Raw genomic sequence first — 20,446 nt, forward strand, 5'->3', positions numbered from 1 at the left:
GGCAAAACGTTCTCCCTTTCTCTCACTTGGTATGCTGAACCCCTTGTTGAACCAGCTTAAAAAAAGCTTTTCTGTATTAGAAATGCTCACTTCAGTGGTGCAGTCCATTGTTTAGAATAATGTCTCCATCTCTATCCTCACTGAACTTCATTCAGATCTTTTGCTTAGCAATACAGTCACAATTTCTCCCTCATTAATAACATAATGTCCTTCCATCACCTATACTTTGGAAGTGCAACCATCATTGTAAACTCTGGGATATTTCAACTTCTGCTCATACTAAATTGAAACTAGTGCTAATCTGTCACATAATACAGGTCATTCTGTCACAGTATCAAGTTTCATCCAGTGAATTACAAAACCAGCCTTTCAAGCCAGGACATCTGATAGCAATATTAAACTGAATTCAGGACACAAAAATATTCACCATGCAAACAGGACATTCTGTGCCAATACAAAAAGGAATCTAATATTCTTCATCTGTGCAAAGCAAGGCTTTACATACCAATATTACAAGGAATCCAGGTCTCTAAAATGTCAGCACTGCAATCCATGGTGAACAACTGCTATCAAATTCCTACTTGCCAACTGATTTTTACTTTCTCATTTTATTAACCACATATCTTTAGCCATTAATGCCTCTATACTGATGCATGACATGCCTTCCACATCCCTCCTGCCTCAGCCATTCATGTCCTGCTGCTATGCCTTGACTTGAACCCTTCTTCAACATATTCTATTTATTAAAAAAAATCTTCTTTCAAAGTGTAGCAAGCTATTTACTACAAATGTTTATAGCTGCCTGCACAGAGCACTACTGTGCTTATGCTTTAGTCTAAAACTAAACCACATTTCTTCTTTTTTTTAAACTGTAGCTACAGTTTATACCCTGCCTGCAAGAAGTGGTACAGTGCTTGTTTTGTTTTTAAACTGTAGCAAACTGCTTGCTACAATGTGGCAAGCATTTGGTACAATTCAGACCACACAGAGAGTGCTGTTGTGCTCAGCTTGACCTCAATTGCAATTTTAAGTTAAAGAGAGATTGGATCAGGATTGGCTGATTGCACCCCTGCAACACTTTGCGATCAGGGCAGTTGCCCCTCTTGCCCCACCCTAGCTATACTACTGCTTTGCACATCACACTTTAAAGATGTTAGTTAAATGGGCAAATACCTAAATGCATATATTTCCCATTTGGGTATTAAACATTAATGAAATGGAATTGTGTAACCTGTATTCATATTATTTCTGTTTTATTAGTCTGAAATGCAATTCCTAACCAGTGGCTAACAATGGTTTCAAGCATGTAACTGTCATCTCAGCTGAATTCTAAACACAGCAACCCAGCTACTCCCACTCAGGGGGAGAGAGAGAGAAAATGAAAGAGAGATGGCTGACCCACAACACACCTATTACTACAACTAAAAATACATGACTGAGCACAGCCACATCATCTGTTTCTCTCCCACTCCTCTACTCAGCACTCAGACCACTGCTCAACCTCAGGTCACCTGATTCATAGTCAGGGCTCTATCCCTGTATGTCACAGAGCTTCTGACTGCAGTTCGAATTGTTGTGAAGCATACTGTTTAAAGGCCACTTCCTCCTAACTGGCTGCTACCTTTATCAAGTATTCCCCTCTATGTATTTCAGTTTGGAATACTGTACTGAAATTCTTTCCATCACAGATAGTATCCAAAGCAAAGTATTTAAGGTATGGCCCATGTTGGGGGATTATGAGTCAGTATTCTATTGTGTGCAGTTACAGGAGAAGCTGAAATATGTCCCATTTAAGTCTGCCATCATTAATAGTGCACCCTTTTTCTAATTTCTTTCATTTGTTGGCTTACTTTCTTTTCATTTTTATTCTAAGAAGAGTATCTATAAACAACTCCTGTGAGAACTGTAGTGATGTTTTATACCTCCAGAGTAATAGATATTGACTTTTCATGGCCACAACCTCATTAGCACAATCAACTGAACTTGGAGGGACAGGTTCCTAACCCAGAGACTGGCTGTTCTCTGGAATAGACTTCCCATACATGTCAAGCAGAGCACCTCACCGGCCCTCTTCAAGAGAAATCTTGATGAGTGGATGGGAAACAAAAAATTCACCCCAAGGATCATTGCAGTGGCCCTACTGGACAGCGACACTGGGAAATGTCAGGCGGCATGTTGCCAGGGAATCTTTTGGGCTAGACTTGTAAAAGGCTCATGGACCATTAGCCTAGTACACTCCTTTATCAAGGGAAGTGATGTACCTACAAATGTAATGCTCTTTTTTTCCGGTAGGGTGTAAATGCTGTTAGCATATTGCAGAAGTGTATATAACACACAACAGAACAGCATGATGCAATGCAGTGCAATCTAATCCACTGCTGAATAACAGATGACCTTGAAGTGTATACAAATGAGATGTGAACATCAAGATTTAGTGTGGATGAGAAAATATTGAATCTGGCAGTGCAGAACTACATACTAGATAGCAAAGCAGTGTGTAATGCAGAGCAGAAAAGAACTGTACAAATAGTATAACACAGAACAAAGCGGAGCAGTGCAGAATGCAGCATCATAAGATGGTTGAGGAATGTAGAAAATAAGGCATTTCTTTACTTAGTACTTCACAAATGAGCAAGTCAAAACTGTAGATGATAATATAGCTCTGCAATAATCAAAACAACTTGACACACATAAGAGCAGGTTAGCACAGAACAAGGATGCGCAACAGTGCATTGCAGGATAAAAGGCTGCACTGGACATTTCTGTGCAAGCCACTGGAAAGCAAAGCAGTGATTTCCAGGTAAAACTAGCAATAACCACTAGGTGGCACCATATCACAAAGCTGGCACAGTATAGGGCTTCTCACCTTGTTGGTCGTCATTTCACTTTTGGACAGTTTATGTTATTATCCTTCCTCTTGCTGCTTGTATTGCATTCACCTTTTGTTTTATTTCCTCCATTCTGTCCTATAGTTTAGTGCCTCAGTTATCACATACTCAACAATATTTTACCTGTTCTGGTAAAGAGCTATGTCAACAATGATATTTTGCCTGTTCTGGTAGAGAGCTATGTTTTTGGCTTGTGTGATAACTACTTGGAATTACTTCACAAATTAACTATGAAAACATATAACTATGATCATGGAGGCTATTTTTTCATGCTGTTTCTGCTTTTTTATTTTAAATCAAAACACTACCCTGTGTATCTGAAGATATTTTTGGATTATATATTCAGAGATATACTGCATGGACTTTTTAGACATTGCTGTATGAAAGTGAAATAAAACTGTGAATTTATACTTTTACTTACTGATTTTCTGTTATTTTAAAAACTAGATTGTTGCTTGAATGAAGAATCCTAAAGAAATGGTCAGCAGTATTTTCAGCCAAATTTAATTCTAGAATAAAAAATATGAAGAAAGCACATTCCCTTTTTGTTAGATTGTACTGCAGTAATGCAGTTTGTACAAATGGAAATGAGCACGCAGTTTTAGCCCTTCTGTTAATCTCCACCAAGATTGTTTAGATTAAATCATTGTAGGGCAGTGTAAACCAGTTGGTATGTCTGTCTCTGTTTAACAAAGATTTGAGCTAATGAACAGCTTTTTATGCAAGTTGGTTATACTTAATTTTTTCCATTGTGTAAATCTTGACTTTTTCCATTTCTATCAAAGTTGCTGATAGCTAATTATGTATTTGCACTGCTGTTTGACATTTGTTACATAGGTAACTTGTACTGCAGTGTTTGCCCATCTGTCTGTCTTTCAGTACTTACTGAATGTATCCTCCAACCCCATTCTGTTGCTTTGTTTTTGTTTACTGTTCATAGTTCCTCCTTTGCATACACTCGCTCAACTTTTATCTTTCTTTATGCAATGACCTCACCAAACCTGTCTGCTTTGCTCTCAGGTTCTTGGCTGAAACCAGGAAGTGTTCAGAGCTGTTAATGTGGCCATGGCGTCTGCAGGTAAAACTTTTAGGGCTGGCAACAAAAGCTCTCGATTTCTTAATGTGACTGTGGACAAAAAGACTCTGGAGAAAGTTTTTAAACTTCTGGATAAGTTAAGACGTTTGTGCCAGAATCCCCGGCTTCAGCTGAAAAACAGCCCTCCTTACATCATTGAACTAATACCAGATACATTTCAATTGCTTCGTCAGATTGAAATAAGCTATGAGCTCCGATCTGACTTTCTTTGGGAAAATGACTACTTCAGTGTGTATCTCACCCACCTGCTCAACAAGACCAAACAATCAATCTCCTTGTTTAAGGAACACAAGGATAGGATGTACGAAGAAGGCTCATCTGCAAGGTAAGTGAAAGGTATATGGCTTGCTGTGCTCAGAACAGCTCACTGTGCCACTGGGAATGGCAGCATGTGCACATAAAAGACTTTAGTTAAAGTGGACATAAGTAAACACACATCATTTCTCTTTGTGTTTTAAACTTCACTGAAGAGTAAAAATGTTTATTATTGTCTGAGATTTAATTCTTAACCACTGGCGAACAAAACTTTCAAGCCTGCTACTTTCATCGCAGCTGTGGTCTAAATAATTACACAGGTAACATATTTTGTTGCAAATAAAACACAGGATTAAAAAAACTAATAAAATATTCCTTTGATATAAAGCAGCATTAATACAAGTGTACTTTAAAGAATGAGAAAGGTGACACTTTTAATTCAGCGGCTATAAATGTCACATAGCTTACATTTACAAAGCTCCAAGTGTGCATTCCACAAAATGCAGTCTAAATAAATCGATGAAAAAATTGAAAGGGATAACACAGCCCTACATAAAACTATGCACTAGATACTGACAGCAAAGTGTTTCCGTATGCATTTGAAATTAAACAACACTTTTAATGTGAACTATATTTCATTTTCCTTTATGTAGAATTATATTGCATGCAGTGCTGGAAATATCATAGGAACACAAATGCAGAGTAGAAAAATGTAGCAATATGCATAATTTGATAGGAAGGAAGAACTCTGAAAATAGTGCTGCAAGGTCTATAAATTCTATTTATAGCTGCATTTTGTACAAATATCAGAAGCTGTATTACAAGACAGTGGGAGTGGAACCACTGTAACATGGACTTTGGATTTAACATTTTGCAGTTAATGTACAGTATGTTCCTGTACATATACTTTAACTGTGATAGTAAAAACTAAGAAAAAGATCATTTGGTTGATATGATTTTGTTTTACAGAATGTGTATAACACCAAGTTTCAAAGATTATAGAACCTCTTACAAGTACTACATGCAACAATGATTTCTGTGCCTGTAATAAGATTGCGGCTACATAGAAAAGTGTCATTATAAATTGGATATTTGTATGTAGCCATGGGTTTAAAAATCATTTTGTAAACCTTTGGTTACTGTGCCTGTTATAAGATTGCATCTACATAGAAAGCCATGTCATTATAAATGGGATATTTATATGTAGCCATGGATTTAAAATTCATTCTATAAACCTTTGGTTACTGTGTCTGTTATAAGATTGTAGCTACGTAGAAAGCCACGTCATTATAAATTGGGATATTTGTATGCAGCCATAGGTTTAAAAATCATTTTGTAAACTTTTGGTTACTGTGTCTGTTGTAAGATTGCGGCTACACAGAAATCTGTGTCATCATAACAAATTAAGTATTTGTATGTAGTCATTGGTTTAAAAATCATTTTATAGAGCTGGTAATACCATGTAGGAAAGCAGAATCATATTGAATGCTTGTAAAGACATTTGTTAATTCATTATTTGTATTATGCCTTCCTATACACAAACACACTATAGCTGTGTGTGTGTGTGTGTGTGTGTGTGTGTGTGTGTGTGTGTGTGTGTGTGTGTGTACTTTAATTGACATACTGAAATGTTGATGTCACTAATGTTGACAACAAAAAGATGATAATGCAAACACTGGCAGGTCACTACACTTCCATGAGGAATACCCTTGTAGCTGAGAGGTTAAGCCACTGTGCACCCCCATGTGGGGGACACCTAATGTTAATTATATATACTGGCTCTGAGATGACACAGTCCATGAGGAAGAGGTTTATTTCCCAACTACAGAGACTGGCAATCTTGCACGCAAAGTGTATCAATAAAAAAGATGTAGATTTTTTTTGAGCTGTGATCATCTTACACGGTCCCATATATTTATATATATATATATATATATATATATATATATATATATATATATATATAGATATATAGATATAGATATATACACACATACACACACACACACATACACACACACACACACACACACACACACACACACACACACACACACACACACACACACACACACACACATATACACACATACACACGCACATTTATACATAGCTTTAAATTATAAAATAAAATCCAGCCAAGTTGAAGAATATAGTGACAAGTAAAACTGAAGTTATTCATTCCAGTGCAGACTGCTTATGACAACGACAGTTCAGGGGGGATTTTTTCCATTATACTGACAGTCCAGCTAACTTAACTCTTGGTCTTCCTAGCTCTATTCTTTAAAATGTAGCTGCAGGAAGTACCTTTTATTCAAACTCTCAGTTTTGAGTAATGTACCTTGTGTGACTATCAAGTATTTTCACAGGGATTTTTTGATAAATTAAGATAATGTCCAGACCCTTAGCAGATGAACTAACATAAATAATGCCTACAAGTGGTTTCTCATTTTGTGCCAAGAAAGGCCTTTTCACAGTCTTATGGCATGATCAGAGTGTTTAGAAAGTGTGAAAATAAAAGCCAATGATCAAAGAAAGAGAAACCTGAGCAAGGTATCTCCTTGAGGACTTATGTTTTTCTTCACTACAATAATATGTAAGAATGGAGGTTTCAGAGAAGTGAAATATTTCAAACTCTAAGCCATATGCCATTTATGGTATACTAATGAGGTATAAAAAGCACCAAGCACACACAATCTTATGCAATTAAATTTGGATTCTTTAATGACTGTTTTATTAAAGAGCTGCGTGTCACTGTGCCTTACTTAGTCAATCTGCTGCAGTATTTGTTTATCGGTGGTAATGTATAAAGTCATGATGATGCCTTAAAAATTGACATTTAGAAATGTTTTTGTAGATTTTTTAGGAAATAATGAAGTGTCTGATTTAGCTTCACAATTACCACTGAAACATTCCAGACAAGCATCATTTATGAAGGTCTCAAGACAGTCAGTGATCTGAGTGTTTTAATTTTTTTCATAGATATAACTTTGTTACAACATATCACTTCATTCTGGTTCACTTCTTTGGTATAATGCTCTTTAATAGCTTAAACATTTGCTAATTTCCTCCAGCATCTCTTTTATAATCCCGTTTGAAGGCTAAATGTACCCTGATCTGTTTAATGAAGAGTTCTGCTAAAATACTTGTTCTGCCACAGATTTTACTATAGCTGATGTCATAACTTTAGTTAAGATAAAATGGGATATGAAGAGGAAAGGCTCTGTTACAGCCACCCAAGCCCCAGGTTCCTGAATAACATTTCCTCTTAGCCTGGGATTCCAACAACTTGATGTTTGTACAACTGTTTGGTTGTGTTTGAACTCATATACTGTGTACAGGTAATGGGCAGCGGTATGGAGTATGGTGGGCTGGGGTTTTAGGTAGTGATCAGGAGAGGGGCTGTAGATTTAGGGGGTGGGAATGGAGTTTTAAGTTTAAGGTGCTGGAAGAGACTTTTAGGATTAGGGAGCAGGAGTTTTAGGGTTAGAGAGTGATTGGGTACTTCAGTATTACAGAGTGGGAAGGGTTTGGGGGTTTAGTCGGGGTGAAGGGAGGTTAGGATTAGGGAGCTGGAGTGCTGTTTTCATGCTAGGTAGCAAAAGAGACTTTAGGTGTAGGGGAGGGGATATTTAGAATTCAGGAGCGATCTTTGACTTGTGTTGCAGATGAGAGTCCTATGGTTATGGTCAGAGATCAGGTGGGAGGTTTTAAGGTTAAAGTTAGGTTTCTGGTTGGGTAATGTAGTTAATTAGGGTAGGGTGGTTAGAGGCACAGATAATTTACTAGGATTGTTCTGTCAGGCTGGTGTGAGGTAGGACATTTGCCATTTAGAAAAAGCATCAGCAAACAAGTGTATCTCAAGCTAGAAGCATGTGAGTACTTCTAGCTGACTCAAACAGAAACAGACCCAATACATGTTAGGGATTTTAATGTTATGGTCTCGATGTTTTGATTTTAGATGTTATGGGGTTTAAATGTTTTGAAGGGGAACTATATTTGCATTTATACATACATGGGTTAAATAATATGCATGAACAATAATTTAATATTGATTAAATATATTTAAATTGTATCATGTCATATGACTTTCCATTGTATATTATTTAAAGTGCTTTTCTTGTGACATTGTTCATTGGAACTTTTTCCCCATGATTCATGAAGCTCGGCACAAGGACGGTTTTAGTCTTGTGCCAAGCGTCCTTCTTACAGATGGTGCAGCAGCACCATATGAATATTTATGAGGGTGCACTGCCGTACCCTGAACATGCACAGGAAATGTGTGCGAGTGCAGGGGGCATGTTTAAGTGCTCTACAGAGGCTTAAACATGCCCCCACAGATGCGCAACCTACAATGCTTACTATTAGAGTCCGCCTCTAATAGTAAGCAATTAATTCAGTGTCCGTTGATACTGAAATGTATGCTAAGCATACAAGAGTGTCCAGAAACACTGAAATAAAATCAAAGTAGTAAACACACAAGCATGTAGCGGAATGTTGAGCCCTGTCCCTAGAACTATCACAATTAAATTCTCTGTGTCCCTATTTTACATTTGTATTGCTTCATTACTGAAAGTGTAAGCGAAGTGCAGCATGTTTGCATGTCGCTACCCTCTGCTTAGCGTAGCTTGCACATCAAAATCATCCAAATATTTATTTATTTATTTATTGACATTTGTTAACCAGGTTAGTCTAGCTGGGCTTTTGGTCCATTTTCAGTGGAGACCCAAGGAGAAAAGCTCCAAGAAATACAGTAACATGTAACAGTAACAAAATACATTCAGCTATTGTGTTATACATCATTGATAAAAAAAATTATAGTAATGAAACATTCAACTAATTGAGTTATACATACATTATAATATTCAAGGCATACATGGTAGTACAAAAAGCATGCAAAATCAACATTAATATCAATAGTGTAGTGGTTAGAGCATCTGCCTAATGAACAGACATTCATGGTTCGAGTCCCACTATAGCATAAATCATTTTCCATGTGGACTGTGTATATGCACATATTTATACATCTTTTTGCTGTATAACCTACATAATAACATGTAAATGTGAAATGGAGTACTGCATGTAATGTTTAACTAATGTCATTCAATCAAAGTGGTAGTGTCATAATGAATAAGGCACTAGTAAGCAGGTGTAAGCACAAATAAGAAGTAGTAAACATATAGAAGTACCAGTAAGCAAGTCTAAGTGCGTTTGCGTGGGTGCAAGCAGTGCCCACACACATTAAGCATAGTAGAAGCTAATTGAATTTAAGAAACTGTAATATGAAGACAGCACAGTCTACCATCGCACAAACATGCACACACCCGCTCACAATCGCTTAAAAGAGTTTTAATCACTCAGTATCCAATAGTCCTTGTTCTGGCCAGCAACAAAATAAATGACCTCTGCAAAGATCAAACCCAGAACCCTGCACTCCACAGTCAATGTGATTTAGCACTAAACCATGGCAGATATACATGAATCTAATGTTATCACAAGCATATTGTCCAGCACAGTCATGTAACAGCATAGGAAATGTATATAATTATGTAGATTTATGTGCATGTGTATGTAGAGATAAATAATACATATATGTAGCTATGAAGAATGAACGTTGTGACAATAAAGCATACAAAAAGAATGAGAAGGAAATCAACAGCAACTCCGGTATTATTTAGTGCTGTCAGCTTATGCCATATCAAGCTGGGCAGGGGTGAGAAAATCACTGCTACTCACACCACAGGCAGGATACTACCAGTGGGAGTAACATTGTCGATCTGCTAAGTGTACTTTACAAACAATCACAGGGTAGTCCTTGGTGGGGCTAGCCAAAAATTGCTAGGCGGTGTGGACTTCCGACCATTACACATGCAAGAGCAGGTATGTTCAAGGACCAAATGGTGGGAGAGCCTGATGATACATGGGTTGGGGCAACATACGTGTAGGGTCCCTAACACTGGGAAGAGGGCAATGTGTGGAGGTGTGTTATGGCTGTGATAGCAGCCAGAGAATGGATGGTTTGCATGTATGTCGAACTCGGGTGGGGTGGAGGAACCATGGGTATGAAATTATGGATCCAGGCATGTCAGGGTTGGATGGCCTGGTTCTAATTGGACCACCTTGTGGAGGTCAGCAAGTCCGTTATAAGTATAAATGCATACACACATGCATACATCTATATGTAGAGGTACATTCCCTGTAACGCATTCATTCCTTTTGCAGACATAACATGAAAGTGCCCCTACAAACCTCGACAATAGATAGAATAATAGGTTGTACATAAGAGGGAAGGGACGAATCTGCAAAAATGCAGAAGTGTGTACTTTGTCTGAAGTCAGTGCTGTTCTCAAAAAATGAAATGTGAGGACTTTCTCACTATGAAATATTGGAATCATTCCTGTGATCTGCCTGCTACTGCAATGCCAGTCACAAAACCGGTCCTATTTGTAATATAATTTCACCGAACTCGTACATTAACCCTCATGTGTAACGTGTGCATTACCACATAGTCATAGTTATTAATTTATTGTAGTGTCTTGTTAACAGGAGTAATGATGTAAGAAGTATAGAGTCTAATATCGAAATAAAGACATGTGTGTCTCAGGTGGGTCAACCCAAAAATTATGAATAGTGTCCTACTGGTCACTCATTTCACCAATGTTTTTGGACTCAAAGTTTGGGATGTCTGAGGATACATGGAGTGAGTCAACCCATGGGATGGGTCTACAGGAGTAGGGAGTGTCCAATGTGTAGTGGTGTGGATACACCATGTATCCAACTGGAGAATGGATGAGTGCTGTGTCAGTGAAGTGCTGGAGTGGGTGTTTGGGGAACTAGGATCCATGGGTATATGGGTATATATGCAAATGAAGCAGCACAGCAATAGTGTAGTGGTTAGAGCATCTGCCTAACTAACCGACATTCCCGTTCCGAATCCCACTGCAGCACATACCATTTTCCATTGGTAATCTGTATATGAACATATTTTGACATCTGTCTGCTGTATAACCTGCATAATAACAATTAAAAGTGAACTGGAGTGAAGTGTAGTGGTGTGGTCAGACCCGACCTGCACCCAGGGTAAGGATGGGCGCTGTAGAGGAGGTGTTGGTGGGGGAACTATGGGTAACTAGTTATGGGTCTAGGTGTGCAGGTGATGGCTGATGTGGGTCTATACAGACAGCCCCAGGGATGTGAGAAAAAATGTTCATTGGGCAGAGGCGTCACCCAGCAAGCAGCCACACCCGCTACAAGTCCCACTGCAGCAAAGTCTAATATACATGGCAAAGAACGGAATAACCAGATGTGGATGTATATATGTACAGGAATGTGTGTGTATACCTACCCATAGCTACATGGAGATATACCTCTCCCTCTCCGTAGTACAAATGTATGCCTACAGAGACAGAATACATATACATACCCACATATAGATATATACATATGCAAACACCCATACACCCATATGTTGTTAGATATACACAGACAGCAATATATAAATATATACATGTATGCATACATATACAGATATATCTGTATATAGTAATGTGTATATCTATATCTATATATATATATATATATATATATATATATATATATATTTATACACACACACACACATATATATATATATATATATATATATATATATATATATATGTGTGTGTGTGTGTGTGTGTGTGTAAATATACACATGTAAATAGCTAGGATATAATACAGCAGTTATGAATTCCATATGTTCACAGGCCATGCTAATGGGGGTGAGGGGTCCAATCAACAAACGTGTAACACGTAGCATCAACCACCCCCCACCTAGACTGGTGAAACATGCAAACACACAGTACAAGTAAACACACCACTGCTTCCCAGACCACAGGCAGGATACTTCCAACCTTTAAACAAAGACATCAATGTCCCTTGTGGGGACACCCCAAAAATTAATGATCATCGGAGTCAGTCCCTGTAATGATTCATCCAACCAGGCTGTATACATACATGGACCAGTAGGTTGTGCAAGCCTGATGACCCATGGGTCGACACAGCGTATGACATGGGTCCAGACACGTGAAGAGTGGGCAGTGTGTAGTGGTGTGGTTAGATCCCACCTGCATCCACAGTAAGGATGAGTGCTGTAGAGGAGGGGCAGGTGGGGGAACTATGGGTATGCAATTATGGGCCTAGGCGTGCAGGTGTTGGCTGGCGCAGTTGTATTAGGACTGCCCCGGGGATGTAAGTAATATTGCAAATGGGCTTATGCCCATACCTCACAACTCCTAAGAGAAAAACCACTGGACAGAACATAAACTGTTGGGGGAACAAATAGGGACAGAAAGCTCATATTCCACTTACAACCTTAGAAAGCTGATAGAATAATAGGTTATGCATTAGGATGACACGGTTGAAGGATTTGGGGTCCTAAACCCAATTACCTGTCTGTATTTAATGGTGTCACTTCCCAGGTATTTGCCAGACAGGTGCAGATTGTAAGATTAACACACCAATAGTAAGAAGCAAACTCTGGACAGGCCACGGATTCTGTACATTCGACAGGCATGCTTACGCCTAATGGGCAGCCATTCCCAATATGGGTCCCACCGCAGCACAGTCTCGTTTACATGGCTAAGTACGGTATAACCATATGTGTCATTGCATAACCCACTACACAACACCTACAAACACATGGTCGCAACACTCCACTGTAGGCATGTAAGCTGATGTAATAGGAATCACAAGGTATTATTCATAGGTTCATAGGTTCATACTAGGCTATCTGCCCGAGGGCATTTACAACTAAGCCCGGTTTTTTGGCTTCACTGCACTTACTGTGTAGGAACTATACCCATTATTTTGCTGTGCCTCTGTCGAGCAGTGACACTGAGGTAATCCCTGGGGTATATCTGCGATTGTAGTCCTCACCCCCACCCAGGTGTGTGAGTGTCTGATGCAAACACCAAATGCAGTGCATATGCACAGCTGTTGTCGTAGACAACATGGTCAGCTGTAGACCTTCCCTGCAGCCATCCTGCACATCCCTTGATAATCCCCCTACTAACACCCCCCTTTGTTCCCCATGCACACAACGTACCTATCAGCCCCTGTTCCATTTCTATTAATGTCTATGGGTACACGTAGGTGACACCCTCTTCCCCCACTAAATTGCCAGTATCTGGAGCCCCAACCCACATGTAGTATCACAGCTGTCCCACAGGACACAGATAACTAACACATGAAGGAACACCATAAGCACACCTGGAGTAGCACAGGCTCACCACCTTGCAACCTCCCTCACCTCACACTCTATACCATTACATCAACTAGTGATACTGACACCACTTGTCCTGCCTCACATACAAATTCCAGCATCTGATGTACCTTTCATATTGCTCCCCATCCAATTATACCTACGGGATACTATACAGTTACAATGTCACCCCCACTACCTACCTGCCTACTCCCTAGCTATTTGCCTCTACAGTACCACACATGTATAGAATAACTACATCTACCCTGAATACCTGCATGTAACCTATCCAGACCTGTGAAACAGGAATCCTACCTCACCTTAAACTGAACTTTGTCAGCAGTCATACCTGACATGTAAACGTGACCTAAGCATGGTTAATACCGATGGTTCACCGTAAACTAAGCATGATTAATGGGGGCCGTAGCTATGTTATGTCTGTTACCCTCTACGAATGTGAACACCCCAGTATTAATTGGGATACGTAGCTGGGATCAATGCAGAGCTCTACATCCCGGGCCACTGCTGACAATGGACAAGCATACAGTCCGACTGTCTCAGTTGACAGATGTGAACAAAATGCATGCCGTTGCACATGTGTATGTGGGAGCAAGTGGGTGTAAGCCTGTTTGGCCGCCAGTATGCGAGTACCACAGTGGTGAAGCAATGTAGAGGCTGAGTGTAAGAAACTGTAACCGAAGGTTAGCATTGCTTAGCTCCACGCAAACCCGCGCACACCTGCTCACAACTGCTTTAAAGTGCCTTAATCACTCTGAACCCAATGGCTCGTGTTCTGGCCAGCAACAAAATAAACAGCCTCTGCAAGGTTAGAACTCAGGACCTTGTACATCATAGTCACAGTAGTTAACCACTATGCCATAATAGCTATACATATAAAGAAGGTATCAGCAAACTAATCCTCACCACAGGGAAATCAAATTAAACATGTGAACTGAATCTATGTACAGTGTAATGTTCTATAACCTGCCACAGACCATAAATATGTGAATTGGAGTACTGCAGTAAAGATAGAGTTTAGGTGTCACTGTAATTAAGTTTTGAAGTCCCTAGGACCCCATACAGTGTACATACACATGAATGATGGATACCAGACACATATATAACCTGTAATGAATAAGACATTGTTGTCAAAAGGCAAATATAATGCTAGATAACCAATAAGCAATGCTAACCGCAGCACAGACCAACTAAGTAATTGTAAGCAATGTGTAGGGAAGCCAATACAATATGCGCACAGGTACACCTCTTTAAACAGTGCCAACCTGAAGTAAGCAGGTGTGCCCATAGCTTAGCCTTTTCGAAACTGGCCAATTATGGAAAAGTGCAGGTATCCGGCCCTACTTAAACCGAAGAGGTGGGAATACGGCTCATAACTGGTTGTAGCATCCCCCTGCAGGCAGAATGGCTAGAGTGGGAGAACGCACTCACTTTAGAGCACAGCACTGGGGCATCCAGGAGTCCAAATTCATGGTATGACTCCTGGTAAAGCACCATAACAGGAGACTACTGCAGGGCCAGTACCAGGGCTCGCAGTATAAAACGGAGGCCTGGGACAGTCTCACCCATGACCTCACAAGTGCCACAGGTATCCCCCGGACTGGTGAGCAGGTCAGGCACCGCCATGCAGACCTGAAGCATCGGAGAAGGGATGTCCTGGAACAGTGGATCCAGGAAGCAAGGGAGATGTAGAATGCCCCAGAATTGAGTAAGTACTCCTTCCACTATGCAGTTAATAATTGCCTAGCTTGTGTATACTATAGATAGGTATGGCTAAATATCACTGTACTTCTCTGACAGCTGCAGATGAGCATGCTGCGAACCAGCAAGCCTATGATGCTAGGCTGCAAAGGATGCGTCACGAGGCAGGTTAGTAAGTAGCCTGCATGTACTGTCATAAGTAAATGTAAGAGTCTCAGAAAGTGTTGTACCAGTGTACAGAATTGTGTAATATGCTGCGAATAAAGGTGTAACCCCTGCATTGCTTCTCTTTACTTTGCAGTCATATGTTGCTGTACTGTTGCAGTTATTAAATAGTACTGTTGTAGTAAGCAGTGTTACCCACACTGTGATATACAGATAAAATGTGTATGAAGTGCTGTATAACAATGTTGGAAGTGCAAACAGGTCAGTCGTATTAGACAAAATACATTGCAAAGCCTCACAACAATTGTCTGACAGCATAGTTTACAGTGTTCTTAACTGTAATGCTTTTGTCACACACAGCAGGGCTTTGGATCCCAGGATCACTAGTAAGCTGTATGCATAATCATTCCACACAACTGCACACAGTTTATTAGACTGTTCAGAGAGAAAGCTGTATGCATATATACACTTAACAACTGTACAGATTTTGCTAGAATGCTCAAATAGAAAGTGGTATGCATATTCATACCCCCCCTCAACTATTCCAATCTGCCCAGTATGTCCTGATAATGGCCCACATCACCTGCCTTTTGCCCTATTCTCCTCACAAATTAGTGTGATGATCGAAGAAATGTAGGCAGCTGTTAATGACATATAACTGATCGTCAGATTTGTACATAGTCAGAGAATATACATGCAAACATACCTGTCATCCCAGCATCTCACCCAAAGTGTATGACAGCAGTCTCAAAACATGTTGCATTAACACCTGCATCTTGTCAAGCCTGTGTGTAAGGCACATGTCCCATACATACTAATCTACCAACATATCATTGTACAATATAATGCCATTGAGTAGTGTAATAATACATGTAAGGGACAGACCACTGCAGTGACTATGAATGTTGTGAAAACTACAGTGATTCATTAGTTGTTAATTGAACTCTCTCTTTCTCACCCCTACCATATGTGCAAAAATAACCAATTTACACAACTCATTTGGTATGTCTACACTTCTAACCTTTGTTGGGACATATATCCTGTTGGTATATAAATATTCACATCTGTTTCTTTGTATATGCCATGTTAATATACTCCCATATTGGAGGCCTGTTGCCATCAATGAAACCTGCATGTTGTAATGGCCACTGTTTACCCATATATGCATGTGTTCTGCCTGCTCTACAACTATTTTATATCCGGTGCCCTGGGTAATGGGAATACCTATGCATGCTGTTATAACTAATCATGAATACTATTGATTACTAACCCATATCTGCCTTAAACATGCTACAATATAGCTCATATGGGAAGGCCGGTCCCAGCGGACCCACCTGTCCCACCTCAGCTGGCCATGGCACTGGGCACCAGCATATATGGGGCCCAGCCTGGGACCTCCTCATCCGTTTGCCCTGTACCACCTTTGGGTGGAACCACCACAGGGGATGGGCCCCCCCCCCGGGAGCAGGTGTTGATAGGAACCTGTCACCCATGGTATGATCTGGGCTGTGGTGCATAGGGTGCTTGACACAGAGATTTGAGACTGCCTATGCAAGCTTGAGGGCTGAGTGGCGCAACTAGAGGGTGAGCCTGCCCCTCCTATCCAGCCACCTTCTGGGCTGTGAAGGTGCAGTGGTAACTGCCCATGGGTGGGGACCTCAGTCCCACTGTATCCATTTGTGGGCTCATGGGCTTGTGACTTCCAAACACCCCTCTCCATCCAAGGTGTCGCCCCCACATGTGTCATATACCGCCCCTGTACACATCTTGTTTGTCTTGTCTGTCATCCTACCCAACCTATCCTCCCTGATCATACCTACTCTCCTTCCCCAACATCCCATTCTCACCTAAACATAAAAGAAAAATAGGGCAATCTGTTCCTGCAAAAAAAGCATGCCCCGTACATAGCTGTCCATTTTGCACACATGTCCACTGGACATAAGTAAATATTTCTAACTGGCATCACAACATTCTATTGTTGTCCTCACCCCCTCTCTCAGGGTTATGAGTGTCCAAATGTAATGCTAAATTTATTGCACATGCACAGCCGTTGTTGTAAAAGAAATGGACAGCTATGGAGCTTCCCTACACCCTTGCTGCACTTCCCTAGCTACCTTGCCTACTGTCTTTCCCTCTTTGTGCCCCTTTTTCACCACTTTCCTATCACCCCTTTTTTCTTTTCTTGTAAAGATATTAGCTCGAGGATAAGTGGAAGTAAGCACTTTTAAGCAGCAGTAAGTGGGTTTCAGCCTGTTTGCGTGGGGGTAAGCACTGCCTATGCAAGTTAAGCAAACAAGAAGGTGACTGAGTGCAAGTAACTGTGGCCAAAAGTAAACACTGCTTACCATCGCACAAACCCATACACACCTGCTCACAACTGCTTAAAAGTGCCTTAATCACTCCATATCCAACAGCCCTTGTTCTGCCCAGCAACAAAATAAATGGTCTCTACAAGGCTCAAAACCAGGACCCTGCACACCACAGCAATTTACCACTAAGCCATGGTAGATATACAGACATTGGATGTTATCACAAACATATCCAGCACAGTCATTCAACAGTATAGGAAGTGTATTTCATTATGTAGATGTATGTGTGTGTGTGTTTATGTCTCTCTCCCTCTCTCTCTCTCTATATATATATATATATATATAGACATAGATATATATAGATATATCAAGAACATACCATGTGACAACAAAGCATTAAAAAAGAATGAAAATGAAAACAACAGCAACTCCTGTATTATGTAGTGGTATTGTCCTATGTAATGTCAAGACTCCCTCAGACAGATATGTGTCATTAATATATGCAAACATTTGTACATTGCCCAAATACATTACTTTGAGCATTTTATTTACATTAACAAAACAATTCCTGTCCAATCATTATGTGAGAACAGTAAACTTGCAAGGTGCTGTGTGCAACATCATCATCATTAAAAAGTTAAATGGGGTAACCATAGAGGGACTGGTAGTGATGTGTGTATACTGGGTTCGTCTGCATCATGTGTACTTGGAACCTTTAGGAGTCATGTTCATACCAGGATCATGTGTCTGAGAGAGGGGTGAGGACAACAGTAGTATGTTGTGATGCAAACTAAAAAGGTTACATGTGTCCAGCGGACACGTGTGTGAAATGGACAGCTATGCATCAGGCAAAATTGTTCTGGGAACAGATTGGCCTTGTGTTTCTGTTTTTGTAAGGTGAGAGTGGGATGCTGGGGAAGGAGAGTAGGTATGCTCGTGGAGGATAGGTTGGGTAAGATGACAGAAAAGACAGACAATACAGCATACAGGAGCGGAATATGACATGTGGGGGGGCACCTTGGATGAGGAGGGTTGTTTGGCAGTCACAAGCCCATGAGCCCCCAAATGGATACAGCGGGACTGAGGTCCCCACCCATGGGCAGCCACCACTGCACCTTCACAGCCCCAAAGGTGGCTGTGCTGGGGGCTGTCTAGGAGGAGCAGGCTCACCCTCTAAATGTGCCACTCTGCCCTCGAGCTGGCCTCAAAACCCCTTACTGAGCTCCCTACGCACTATGGCCTGGACCGTACGATGGCTGACAAGTTCCTGTCTGGACCTGCTCCTGGGTGGCAAGCCCCATCCTCAGTGGCGGTTCCACCCAAAGGTAATGCAGAGCCAACAGAGCTGGAGGCCACAGGCTGGGCCCCAGATGTGCTGGTGCCCAGTGCCATGGCCAGCTGAAGTGGGACAGATGGTTCTGCCAGGACCTCCAATCCCATACAGCCTATGGTGTTGCAGTTTTAACACAGATAAGGCTTAGTAATAGTCAACAGCATTCAGGATTACTTATAACAGCATGCATAGATATTACCATCAACCCAAGACAACAGATGTCATACATTTGCAGAGGGAGCACAACACATGCATATATACTGCATGACATCTGTCCAAAGCATAGATGACTTGTGACTGCAGCTATGAACAGTGGCCCATTATTGGCATGTCACTGTGATAACCTCAGACAGTGGATGTCATACCACTGTTTCATGTGATGTATGTCCAATCAGGAATGCGATGGCAGTAACTCTCATCACTGTCACCGTGTACTGACTGCAATCCTCACACTATGCTTCTGCAGTTCACAGATGTGTGTTCTGTGAGTAACACAAGAAACAAATGGTTCCACACACTGACCAGTCCACAGATGACCCTACAGATGGGGGTTTCCTCACAAACAGAACACTGTCTTGTCAGTTATTAAAACATGCAGACTAGCCATTACCACACACATCCTGTTAAATTGGCACTAGTCTGATTGAAGCATATCTACACTTATATGCTGTAGTTATGTCTGGCACATCACCCTCCTGTCTTTAGGCTATTTTCCACTGTGTATGTTGTTTGAGGAATATCCAGATTTCATCTGTGATGCTGTTTACCAAACACCAGATACAGGTTCCACTCACAGCGACTGTAATGGGCAAACACCAACATGATGTTCCTAGATAATGTACTGTGTTTCCATGCAATTGGCTATGGGAATGTTACCACAGCTGTTCCACATGCAATAAGCTAGAGGAGGACTGCAATAGGTGCAGATGCCATCACCTGATCATGACCATCACTTACAAAACACAAGCTGCTGCTGAGCAGGTGTACATATCCTCATCCACCAGAGAGTGTGTGGGAGGGACAGACAGAGGCAAAGTACATCAGAGAATGGCTGGGAGACTAAAACCTAAGCATCTTCTTTCACACACCTGCCAGTACAGGGGTTCAAACCCCTGACTAGCCATTACTGTTACAAGTGCATGCATCTACTCCATGTGCCACATAGCTGACATGTTGGTGTGCTGTAAGAACATATATGTGTGCTGGTGAGTGACAGTACTATTACAAGTGCACGCAGCTACTACATGTGCCATGTAGCTTACATGTTGGTGTGCTGTAAGAACATATATGTGTGCTGGTGAGCGACATCTGCAAACAGAGATATAGTAGACATACATTAGGTGTAGCATACATGGCTGTCCACATGAACAGATGTCATTGTCAACACAGCCACACTGTCTAAGGGACTCAAACACATCAGCACACTTTGGCAGGCCCTCA

The 20,446-nt window shown here is 40.8% G+C and overlaps 1 protein-coding gene across 2 annotated transcripts in view; it reads left to right on the forward strand.

Annotated features, from left to right (window-relative positions):
• The first annotated feature begins 3,902 nt into the window (after positions 1 to 3,902).
• LOC122809292 (E3 ubiquitin-protein ligase CBL-like) overlaps positions 3,903 to 20,446 on the forward strand; it is a 645,680-nt gene continuing 629,136 nt past the window's right edge. Inside the window, exon 1 of one of the 2 annotated variants that reach the window (XM_044080672.1) lies at positions 3,903 to 4,309. In XM_044080672.1, the coding sequence (XP_043936607.1) occupies positions 3,954 to 4,309 (356 nt within the window). In that variant the 5' untranslated portion in view covers positions 3,903 to 3,953. The remainder of the gene's footprint in view (positions 4,310 to 20,446) is intronic. The other variant, XM_044080673.1, reaches the window with a different exon arrangement.

Source organism: Protopterus annectens, chromosome 8.part0 (genome assembly GCF_019279795.1).
Source record: "Protopterus annectens isolate FY-2018-M chromosome 8.part0, PAN1.0, whole genome shotgun sequence".
Classification (NCBI taxonomy): domain Eukaryota; kingdom Metazoa; phylum Chordata; order Ceratodontiformes; family Protopteridae; genus Protopterus; species Protopterus annectens.